This window comes from Ceratosolen solmsi, unplaced genomic scaffold (assembly GCF_000503995.2).
Source record: "Ceratosolen solmsi marchali unplaced genomic scaffold, CerSol_1.0 scaffold1, whole genome shotgun sequence".
Classification (NCBI taxonomy): domain Eukaryota; kingdom Metazoa; phylum Arthropoda; class Insecta; order Hymenoptera; family Agaonidae; genus Ceratosolen; species Ceratosolen solmsi.
In genome coordinates, this window is record NW_011948415.1 from 4,988,815 (window position 1) to 5,001,496 (window position 12,682).

At 41.6% G+C, this 12,682-nt stretch overlaps 1 protein-coding gene across 1 annotated transcript in view; it reads left to right on the forward strand.

Moving 5' to 3' along the window:
• ssh (Protein phosphatase Slingshot) overlaps positions 1-12,023 on the forward strand; it is a 225,680-nt gene extending 213,657 nt beyond the window's left edge. The window contains 9 exon segments of the mRNA XM_011495493.1: positions 3,610-3,804; positions 4,738-5,007; positions 6,279-6,844; positions 7,593-8,049; positions 8,167-8,294; positions 8,787-9,180; positions 9,182-9,249; positions 10,419-11,554; positions 11,603-12,023. Coding sequence (XP_011493795.1) covers positions 3,610-3,804; positions 4,738-5,007; positions 6,279-6,844; positions 7,593-8,049; positions 8,167-8,294; positions 8,787-9,180; positions 9,182-9,249; positions 10,419-11,554; positions 11,603-11,698 — 3,310 coding nt within the window. The 3' untranslated portion in view covers positions 11,699-12,023.
• Positions 12,024-12,682: the final 659 nt, after the last annotated feature.

Here is a 12,682-nt window from a genome sequence, read left to right on the forward strand (position 1 = left end):
CCTCCTCCCTCCTCCCCATCCCTCGTCCCCTCGACCCCTCTACCCACCCACCCACCCACCGCCATTCGCTTTCTCACTCTTACTCTCAATACGCATCATCAGAAATGCCTGGACTGCCTATCATTTGTTTAAAACAGAGTCCCGCCTAACGATTAGAGATACGTTAAATACTTATTAGTCTCGGGTATGTTTAATTTCAACGAGGTAACTGGAAAATGATATACCGAATGGTGATGGTGGTAGATTTTTTTTATTCGATATTCGTGTGCAGCACCGGAAATGGCATAGGCACGGACACTTTACCCTCGGAGTTCCTCCGATTAGATATGAACACCGTGTATTTCTTCTTTACTATATAAATATATTATAAGTTTAGTTTAAGGATCTACGTTTTATGTAGCTCAAGTGAAATATAATTTTGTTCACTTTATAAAAAATGTACGCGGCTGAATACGGATAATCTGAATGCATGTAATTCGCAATATAGACATTGATTAGAATTAGTGCCAAAGTTTATTCTTTCTGAAAAACTGATGACAATATATATTCGATGTATGTCTATTATGATATATAAAATTTTGTAAAAATAATTTCAACGTGCATACATGTATTTGTGCTTATCTGCATATATGTCAGTTAATTAATATAGATTAATTATGAAATTACAATTGTATCGTTTGAAATATATTTCCTCATAAAAATAAATAATCCATCTATTTATTTGTTATTTAAACTTATGTAAAACACGTTGAGTCGATATACTGATTATAATTGTAAATGTTTAAAAAATCTGTTTCAATCACATTTGAACTGTGTTATTAGAGTTTGATATTAGGATCCAAAGTAAATTCGCCAACCTTTTCAACCTGTCTTTGGTAATTGAGATACTTTATTAAACCGTACATAGAGTCTTATTATATAATTCATTGTTAAAATTCATAAACAGCAGTAAAAATGTCTGAAGTAATAATAAAATGATATAATAAATTTTCTTTATAAATATGAAATAAAAATCAAATAATTCGTAGCTGGGATTACTTGCTTACGTATGAAATAAATTATTCTGATTCTTAATTTTATTTTTAAAATGTCTTACATATCTTTCTTTCTGTAAATATTGGTGCACGCACGCACGCACGCACGCACGCACGCACGCACGCACGCGCGCACGCGCGCACAGCGAGTCTTAAATTCGATGTCAATAATTTAATCGGCTACTAATAGTAGTAATTTAAATTAGCTTGTATAATATAACTATTTCTTGAGCATCTAAGCGCATAACATAAAACACCTTCAATATTCTATGATAATCGATTTTATTAGCACTTTAGATCTCTTGATTAAGATTTTCTTTTTCTAATTAATTAATGCTATGATGGAAATGTGCACTAAATACGGTAGCGTATTTTCCATTATATGCACCCACGACTACATATTACCCATGATTACGAGTGGTTACGTATGCGTGGGAAGAGTAGCGCAGCGTAAAGGGAAGTGAGAAAGTTACATTATAAACAAGTTAATCGCGATCGAGGAGAAGTCGAGAATTGACGGCAGGAATCGGATGACTAGACACTATTTTCGTTATATCGCATGCAAAGCTGAAGAAAGCGACCGATAGAATGTAACGAGATTGTCTACTGGTTTGAATTTTGTATATGCGCGTTAGCGAATTATTAAGTATCTAGTGAAATGTTGACGATTATCGTTAATTTTACGATGTCACGGTCACAATAGACATTCTTTGACATAAAATCATCTCTTTTCATGGCATCAAATTCAAGCAATAAAATTTTTATTTTCTTCTGCCAATAATCGCCATTTTCTTTATTCTCTTCGACTCAATTAAAGGATAATGAAAGTACGTTTATGATGTTATTTAATTGAAATATAATATTAGTTAATATACAAGGGGACTAGAAAAGTTTTTACATTTAGTTGGTATGGGCTCCGGTATAGTGAAAAATAAAGAAATTTCTTTAAAAATTATTAAGATGATTAAGCGTGCGTTATTCTTCAGGGCAACTTAGTGATGATATTTTCAATTGATGAAATAATAAGATCCGAATTTTTTTTCATTTAAATCTTCCGGTCTCGATTATATACCAGAAGCAGGTTCGACTGCTGCATGATCGTCAACTGGTCCAAGTGTCACTTTGTCATTGACTTTTTTTCCACACTTACTTCCTTCGCTCTTGCCGTTCCTTCGCGATTTTAAAATGAGGAATAATCTTTTTATGTTCAAACCTTATTCATAATATCGCCTCGACAATTTGCAAGATTTATGAGGTCTTTTTTCTCTCTTTTTATCTTTTTTTTTCGTTTTTTTTTTGTTTTTTTTTTGTTTTTTTTTGTTTCTTTGTTTTTTGTTTTGTTGCTTTTTATTTTGTTGCTTTTTATATTGTTCTATTTTTGACGTGAATATAAAAATTAATATCCTTTCGTAGTTAAATATTTCAGCCTCTATGGCTACGAATTTCATAAATCATAACCGCCTGTTGAACATGAATTTTAGAGGCTTCCAAGTGCACAATAAAAGTGTTGTTACTTACCTTACCATTTCATTTCTCGTCTTTTATAGATTATTATGAACCGTATTCTTATTCTTTTATAGACTCGAATAACATTCCTAACAGGATAACGGATATTTTATTAAACAATAATCATTTATTACTGTAATTATATCACGTATACTAATTTTTACTGGTATAATTATTATTATGTAATAAGTCTTGTAGCCAATTGTACAAATGTTTTTAATTGAATGAATGGCATTTTAATTTAATCCATAATAGATCGTTAACAAATTTTACTATCTTATATACTGTGTGGTATTGATATTTTAAAATTTTTCGATATATCATTTTCAATGCCGCTAAATTAAAGTCCTTACGTATAATTATATTTTTTTTTTATCATCGCAAACCTTCCCCAGGGCTTCCAACATTCCGATGAAATTTTGTACGTATAATATTACATACCGCAATTTCTTAACTATTGGAGTGTATAATTATTTCTTAGAATTTGGAGATATTTGGATTATTATTTACTTGTAGTTTTCTTCATGTAACGTGTACTACGGTATTTAATACAATAACATTGCACGCATGCTCGCGCCACCCCCCCCCCCCATCTCCTCGCCCCTTGCCCCGCGCCACTCGTCACTTACTGCTCAAAACACACAGTAATCTAATGTCACATGTCACGTTGTATCGAAATTTTCACTGCACAAAATGCACATTACGAGCATTGCAAGAATTATTCTCCATCTCAACTAACTCTTTAAACTATTTTCGTTATCGATACTTGCAAAGCAAGAGCGTAAGTTTCGCGAAATAATTAAACCTTACCAAGAGCATAAAACTAATATAAATTGTGTAAATGTGTGTACGAGGGCAGAGATAACGGCCACGTGAGTGAGTAACAACTTGTCGAGTTAATGCCCGAGCGTTAAGGCAAGACACGGGGACTGACGCGTGAACGGGAGCGACAAATCGCCTACCATCTATTAAACAACAAAGACATGCGACAATAACCAAATGGCCATTAAAATCAATGAGCCCGCAGCTTAAGTTGTAATTAAATTAATCCGTGACTCCGTTGTTACAGGTCGGCCCTGCAGACGCTCCACAAGGTTTCCAGCAAGGCGCGCGAGCAGAATTACTTCCTCGGCGGATTGTCGCACGACTGGGTCAGCTACTATGAGCAGAGAATCGAAAGCGATCGCTCGTGCCTCAACGAGTGGCACGCGATGGATAATCTTGAGTCCCGGAGGCCTCCATCACCGGACAGCGTGCGAAACAAGTGAGCGCTAATATTAATAATGCAACTGCGTCGTTTCGACCGAATGAGATATCAAAAAGCAGCAGCCGGCATTTGCTCGGCTCTTGACGGGCGGCTTTACTGTTCCACCCCCCCCCCCCGTCCCCGCCTCCCCACCTCCCCACCTCCCTCCCTCCCAATGCATAATAATCATGCCTTCCTCCGGCGACTTCCTGTCAACGAGTTGGAGGACAACGAGGCGTTCGACAGGTCGGTGTCTTTCGTCGATCAGATCGATCGCAAGGCTGAGTAGATGACAATGCGGTTTCATCATTTACATCGAAACGTCTCGCACAATCTTTAACTACTTTGAGAAAACGAGGTGACAGCACGTGGAAAAGCCTTTTCCGAATGGAGTCTGGCCATGTGCCAGACCCGCGTGGTTCGTCGTGCGCGGCCGAGTCGACTCCTCGTGTCCCCTCATCGCGCGTATCTTTATAGTAGCCGTCCTTGCAATTATTTCGAGGCTTCTACGTGTTACGTCGACCTCCCGTCCGAGTCTCACAAAAACTTTTCACGAGTTTCCACTTTCGCCACCTGCCACTACTATATTTTCATTGTCTTAACGTCGCCTATCCTCGTAATTCCAATCCGAGCATCATTCCCGATTGATCAATTTGCATCAGATTTTTTTTTTTATGTTTTAAGCGTTTAGCACCACTTTTTTTGTCTGTTTAGTAAATTATACGATCGTTTCATAAGTGGCTGGCAATATTCTGATATAAGCATCTGATTAATTCGAAATGTACTTAAGCGTGATTTAAACTTTGTCTTGTTTACGAAACGAAGCTGTTGCGGTTCTTGCTCTTATGGATCGTTTCGATTTTTAAGCGCGACAAAAGTTAAATGCCTCCAGTATCGCATACGATGTTGTTTTACGTTATATTTATTGCTAAGACGGTAATTGGTATTTAGGCCCAGGGAGAGAGACGAAACTGAGCGAGTAATACGGGCAACTCTTAAAGAGATTATGATGTCCGTCGATCTTGACGAGGTCACGTCCAAGTACATCAGGGGACGACTCGAAGAGGACCTCGACATGGATTTGGTCGAATTCAAGCCGTTCATCGACCAAGAGATGCTCATTATTCTGGGACAGATGGACGCACCGACTGAGATATTTGATCATGTGTACCTCGGTAGCGAGTGGAATGCCAGCAATTTGGAAGAATTACAAAAAAACGGGTACGTCAATTATTGAACAAATCTATTTTATTTTTATTTTTGCTTTAATTTTCGTGTTTGTTTTGCTTTTTTCTTGAACGAAAAACAAAAAAAGAAAACAAAAAAAAAACAAAAAAAAAAAACACAAAGAAAAAGAAAAAAAATACATAGATTACAGTGTTATTAAATGCCATTATAATGTATTTAAAATATTTAGGCTTTAACTATGCATACATAAATATCGAAGGACTAATTTTTGTATTTTGTTCTATATTATTCGCTAATGTTGAAAACGATTAGGCACAAAACTTATGCCATTCGGGACTCGACTTACCGATACATTATTCACACGGTAAATGTTTATGCTCTTTAGCTTTTGAAAGCACTTGCTAATTCTACAAAATCAAAAACAAAGCTCGACGTTGACTATTCATATTTTCACGTGACGTTTAATACGAAGTCATTTTCATTATTTATAGCTACGTGCGAATCAAAGATACCACGAGACGAATAGTATTTACTTATCAGCTACTGTAATACAATATTGTAAATTATGATAAACAGCCGACTAATTGTAGCAATATTTAAAAGCTTTTAGAGGTCCAATTTTGACAAATAAATAGCAAGTTAAACGATAATGTTATTAGCATTACAAGAGATTAATCGAATAAACGATGAAAATTATCATTATTATTATTATTATTATTATTATTTTATAAGTAATAGCACGAATCTCGATAAATTATTATTGTTTGCGCAAATTTTACAAATACTTTCGACATGATATTGAAATTCAAAGTTTTAAAAGTCTTAATGTCGAGTTTAATCGAGCGTGAGCCTTGGGATTTATCGTACCAAAGTAATATGAATTTAACAAGATTTTCAAACTGCTATTATGAATTTAATGAAATTTCCCAACATTCGTCTCGCCTAAAGGCATTCTCTACTTCGAATCTTGCTTGTGTTATTAATATTTTTCATACTCAATGCGTAGTGAACAAAAACGTTTGCCGATATAAAGAAAAACGAAAACAAAAAAAAATTTCCTATATTTGAGAATATCAATATATGTCATTATGTATACATATTATTATGTATGTACATACAGTTATACGCACGCACGCGCGGACATAAGTACATGTGTGTAGCTTTATTTGAAAACGCATGAAATGCATTATAAGCAATGTTTAATGTAAATTGTAAGTAGAAGGCGACCGTGACTGGGGGGGGGGGGAGTCGAGCTAATGGAATAAGAAGTATTAACGAGCGTCATCGCATGGTTTTTTTTTCAGAGTGCGGCACATATTGAATGTGACCCGCGAGATCGACAACTTCTTCCCGGGCATGTTCAACTACCTGAATGTGCGGGTATACGATGACGAGAAGACGGACCTTCTCAAGCACTGGGACGACACCTTCAAGTACATAACCAAAGCTAAGAAAGAGGGCTCGAAGGTCCTGGTGCACTGCAAGATGGGCGTCTCGCGCTCGGCTTCGGTCGTCATTGCTTACGCCATGAAGGCCTACAACTGGGACTTCTCCCAGGCCCTCAGGCACGTGAAAAACAAGCGCAACTGCATCAAACCGAACAACAGCTTCCTGCTGCAACTGGAGACGTACCAGGGCATACTCGACGCCATGAAGAACAAGGAGAAACTGCAGAGGTCTAAATCGGACACGAATCTCAAGTCGCCGACGATGACGGCCAAGGACCGGACGAAGGAGGAGAAGCAGGAGAGGGAGGACGGGAACGGCTGCGGTCTCGTCGAGCAGTCGGGCCTCGAGCTCAAGAAGAGTGGCCAGAGGCCCAAGAGCTGGTCGCCCAACGTCGAGATTACCGAGGACGTACTTCCTACCGGTAATCCTGTTAATAATTACGTTTGCTCGTCTCATCCCACCTACCCACCCCCAGCCCTCCTCGTTATTCTTTTCCAGCTGGTGTGCATTTCTTTCGTCGTATACTCTGCAGGTGAAGCGTAACGTCGACAACTTATATGTGGAGAATAGAGCTAGAAGAGTATGATTTTATTTTTAGTACGGAAAGCACGCGACTCAATCGTCATTGACATACTTCAAGAAATTCCTTTTAACCTACATGTTGGATTAATGTGTTTTAGAGTCGCGCTACGATGGTGGCCATTGTTTTATTACATTTCTTCGCGCCGATGATGAGAGTAATGAAGGACTAATTTTTTGCTCTAATAATGTTCGGGAAATTATATCTAATACAATTACAGCAATAATATAGTTTCAAAATTCTCTAATAGTAGGGTTTTTTAAAATTAATATACATATTGCGAGCGATCTAATTATAAGCAAATTAGAATTTCAATTTTCATCCTAAAATCAAATAAACCGTAGAAATAAATAGATAAAGTAATAGTAATGATATTCGCATTTGAATGTATTGTCTTGGGGAATAAAATTTAAGAGAAAGGAATTCAAGGCCAATGCATTTGGAATATTTTCTTTCAAAATATTCATTACCAATCGCATACAAACAATTTCATGTATTTAATTTTTCGCAAAGTACGAGTTTCCAATCTATTAAAGAGCAATATTTAAAAAATATCAAATAAGTAGTCTAAATGCCGCTCGTATTGCAGTTCCGCTGTCGCAGTCATTGGAGAGCATCGACAAGTCGGCGAATCCGGAAGTGACGCGCGAGGATCTCCTGCGCGGCTCAAATCCAAAAGGCTGCAGTAACGGGGGCTGCCCGGTGGGCCAACAAGAGTCCCGAAACGTTCTGATGCCCTGCGACAATGGCCAATCTTACAGCGTCTCCCAGAATCAGATCGTCCATTTGCCGGGACCGGAGAGCACGGGGACACAGATCTGCGCATCGGCCACCTGCAAGCACAGGCCCGAGAGCCAGGGCCAGAAGCGCAAGGGGCTCGTCCTTAACCTCACGAACCAATTTGAAGCAGCTAGTAGCAAGCCTTCGTCCCCGAGCTCCTCTGACGGCGAAGGCAGCAAGTCCGCTCATCATCCTCATCATCATCCTCAGCAGTATCCTCAGCAGCAACAGCAGCAGCAGCAGCAGCAGCAGCAGCAAGAGCAACAGCAACATTATCGTCATCATCATCACCATCATCATCACCATCATCACCATCATCACCACCACCATCAACAGCAGCAGCAGCAGCAGCAGCAGCAGCAACAACAACAACTACAACAACAACAACAACAACAACAACAACAGCCGCAACAACAGCAGCCCGATAGCAGCACCATCCTGGAGAACGGCTGCTGCGCGCACGAGGCCGTACCTGCAGAGCTCGCCGATGGTGTTCTCCAAGGCAGTCCTGGTAAGGTGGCCGCTAGTTGCGCGCCTCGACCTCAGCCCTCGTTTTCCGTTTGCCATCCTTCGCTGTCGCTTTAAAAGCTATCCAGTTGCTATAGATTTCCGGTACTAACGCCATTGTCGCCAATGATTAAGAGAGTGAATCGTTGATGCATTACGTCAGCAAATATTTTGTTAAATATAGCCGAAAGGTTAGACTATTGATTTCACTTTATGATTTACGATCGTCTTTACTTACGTACAGCAAAGCTTAATCATCGAATAAATTGAATATGTGCCTTACGCTCAATTAGTACAAGGCTTTCGTGAAATAATAAACGACTAATGCCGTACATTATCATGGGAATTGATGAACAATTGCATTTGTTGGATTGAAAAGGGACGAGAAAATCCGTTGGCGGTGAGCTCGCGATCGCGCAGCCACGCAATTAAGCACATTGCATGTGTTATATAGTGTGGGTACGGATTGTTTCAATCAATTGTTGTAAATCCTCAGAAAGGAATGGTGAATGTCTAGTCTGGACCGCATCCACGAAGGTTAAGTGCATCCACGCAAGCGACGTCAAGAGGCGCGAAAGCCTCGATCTAAGTGCCGATGTCGAAACGACGACGTCATCGACGACCGCGGTGACGAGCCACTCGGGTCGTAAACCAAATAGGGATGGCGACCCCTTCAGCGCGCAGCTCGATAGAGTCTTCGACAGGGAGGAGAGGCGGGAGCTCCAACCCGTGGTCAGGGAGTCACCGAGTAGGCAGAGCTCCTGGAGCAGCTACGACAGCGCCGTCATCATGGATAACAACTCGGTGCACAGTTCCTGGGCCACGTTACCATCGCGCAATAGTTCCTGGGGCTCCTACGACATGAGGCCCGTCGACTCCTTGGGCTCGAGCAGAGATACCTTGGCACCCGGGCACTGTTAAACGCACGAAGCAGAAGCTCGAGGAGAGCTCGACGACCGGTACGGAGTTGAGACTTACCGAGTGGCATTATCATTGTCCGTCCGTTCCTAAGCAAACTCGCTGTGCCGATTAAGTTTGTCCTCGTATCGATGGGCATAACGCAAGTAAAATGAAACGAAAATTTAGATGGAACGTGATTGATTTGTTGTTGGATAAAAGGACGAGCGTTTGTTCGAGGATATCGATTCGAATATAAATTGTCGGTCGGCATTCAAAATTCTTTCTAATCAACGTCGTAGAGTGCCACGGATTTTTCGTCCCAACCACTTGCAAAATCATCGATTTATTCGATTTAGTCGTTCAATTCAATGCCTAGTATTAACGAATCGTCATGATTTTTAATTTCTATCGACAAATGTCTGTATGAAACTCCGTGTCCGACATTTTCAAGGCAATTTAAATTCAATCGATAATAATGAAGTGATTGGGTTGAAAATAAATGGGAATGCAGGGAGGAGGGAGTATATTGTATGGGAGAGTAGGTATGGCTCGGAAAGTAATTTGTACCTTACGTACAATTGTCAAAATTAATATCTCTATTTCGTAACATTTATCATTGAGCTTGGATTTTACGTTAAGATTGTAATTTAAATTCAAATTGACAGGGGAATGCAATTTTACGACCACCGCACGATCGAATACTCCTACCGAACAGCAACATACGATACTCGAGCGATAAATAAATATTCTAAATATTCCACTACAAACATTAAATTATTACAAATATATATATATATATATATATATATATATATATATATATATATTACACTATATACAGCATTATATGCAGTCGCTCACGTGCAATTAAAAAACAAAAAAGTAGAGCCAAAAAAAACAACAACAACAGCAATAAATAGAGCAGTTTCGTAATGGCTAAGGAAGGTTTTGCGTTCTCCTTAGTTCCGAGTTACGCTTCATTGCATTTATTTAAAAATTCTATTCCCGTAAAAGATCATCGATTGAAATAAAATCGAGCTAACGATGAACGTGTGAAATTTGCGCGTCGAGGAAACGAAAATAGGATAGAGAGGATAGAAGAGATTTCGGAGACGAGTAAAAATCGCGATCGTTGCACTTGTACGAATAAGAGAAGAAAGTCGTGATCGACGGGGAAGGCAACTTGACGAAGGTAGGAACCTAATGACATTATCTCGTCTAATTACAGGCATATCGAAGAGAGTATGCACGCAGACGTCCGAGTCAGCTGTCGAGGAGAAAACGTCGTCGGAGAGACTTTCGACTTCGGAGCCCGAGGTTGACAACCCCACGGAAGCGTACAACCCGCTCCTCGGACAACACTACGCGACCTCGCCGATGCCAAGGCGCAGGGATCCCTCTCCGGCTGCCCCCATCGACATCTCGGCCTTCTCCTCGCGGCAGCTCGCAACCTCGAGCCGACTGTCGACGAGCGCCCCCGCGCCCTCCTCCCTCGCCGGGGATGGGGAGCTCGTGCCTCTGGCGCTGCGCAGCTGCAAGTCCGAGAGCGAAACCTCGAGTCCCTGCGTCGTCAAGACGCCCCAGTGTCCCTCGGTAAAGCATCACAAGATGGTCCTCGAGAGCCTCTGCAACAAACCCGCGGCCAGTAGGAACGACTCGCCCGAGTCCGAGAGCCCTCTCCGCGGCACCTCCGGCATCGTCAAGAATCTCAAAAAGGAATTCGAGGCCAAGTCGTCGAGCAGGCCCGAGTCGGAAAGCGGCCAGGAGAGCGGCCCCGGAGCAGCTTCGCCACAGGGCTCGCGCCGCAAGCGAGACGCCAAGATCAGGAGCCTGCCGTCCTCGCCGGTAATAGCGCACAACGACTCGAAGATCCAGGCCTCGACGAGTATGTGCGAGGCGCCGCGCGACTCACGTAGCTGGTCCTTCGCCAAGCGGAGCAGCGAGTCGGGTGCCAACGCCACCCCGGAGCAGCCCAACGACAGCCTCGAGGACCTCTCGGTGAAGGTGCTCGTCGGCAAGTACGAGGTCGCCAAGCCCGAGGCCAGGCGCAATCCGGAGCTGCAGTTCCGGCTGGGGCACCAGCAGCCCATCCACAGGGACCGATCTGAGCACTCGGTGGAGCACCCGCCGGCGAGATCGAGGATCGCCCCGGAGCTCGCGAGGCGCTCCGCTCCCCTGATAATCGGCCAGCATGGCTGCGGCTCCCTCTTCGACTCATCGGCGACGGCGGAGGCGCCGGGACGGCCGCCTTCCGTGCCCTCGCCCAGTCAACTAGTGGCGAGCGTCGTTGCCAAAGCTGCGAGCAAGAAGCAACAGCAGCAGCAACAGCAGCAGCAGCAGCAGCAGCAACAACAACAGCAGCAACAGCAGCAACAGCAGCAACAGCAGAAGCAGCAACAGCAACAGCAGCAGCAGCAGCAGCAGCAGCAACAACACGGGAGAACGCATCCGCTGGCGAGGCTGCAGGTCAGACCGAGGCACAACAGTCCCGTGTACAATACAATGTGAGCGGGTCCGAGGACGCACCGGCCGCTTTCGTTTCGAGTAGTGATATCTCACGTTAATGTAATTATCAGCGCGCATTCAAGAGGTTGCGGATTCGTCGGACGAATGATAAATTGTGTGATCTCCTCTAAAATGGACATAAGACTAAGTTATTTTCACGCCCGTAATTATTAGATTATTGTGAGAGGGCCCCGATGTCCTGTGGCCATTTTCATTGATTCGGAGCTCAGGTCCACCGCCTTCCCTATCTACCCGAATTCTCGATTACTTTAAACAATTTTCCACGATTGCATAATTCCTCTCAACGTTTTAATGTTAAAAATGCAAAGAAAAAGTTCGTCAAAGCGTTGTAATGTGAATAATTTACAGGTCGACATATTCTGATCTGAGCTGGAATATAATAAAGGGATGGAGGAATTTGAGGAATGGAGAGGAATGTCGGATAATGAGGGGTTTGGGTAGCGAGGAGGTGGAGTGGAGTGGGGTGGGGTGGGGCGGCAGGTCTGACGGCATCCTTCAAGTCAATGAAAATTGTCGATGCCTGTTGTGAATAGTTCTTCGTTTTAATGGAAAGTGATTGTTTGATATCGACTTGAAATATAGATTTCTCATTTATTTTTTTTTTTCCTTTTTTTTTTCTTCTTCATTCTTTAAATCAATCAATATTGCCAATTAAGTTTAGTGACGAGAAGTAGTAATATAGCATTCATGTGAATTTTTACTGTCTTTTTTGAAAGGCTAGATTTAATAATTGAGTATATTAATGATAATGTAAAGTAAATAAACTTTTTTCACGAGCGAGTCGAATACAATGTGTTGTTAAATCACTCGTATATAGCAAAACAGTTTTACATGCCTACAGTTTTTAGTTAAATTGTCAAAATAATTGGTGCCTTTCACAAATGAAATACAAATAATTTCTGGATAACTATTTTCAAGCTTGAATAAAATTACACTGCCATATTTTACTGATTTTTATCGTGGCAG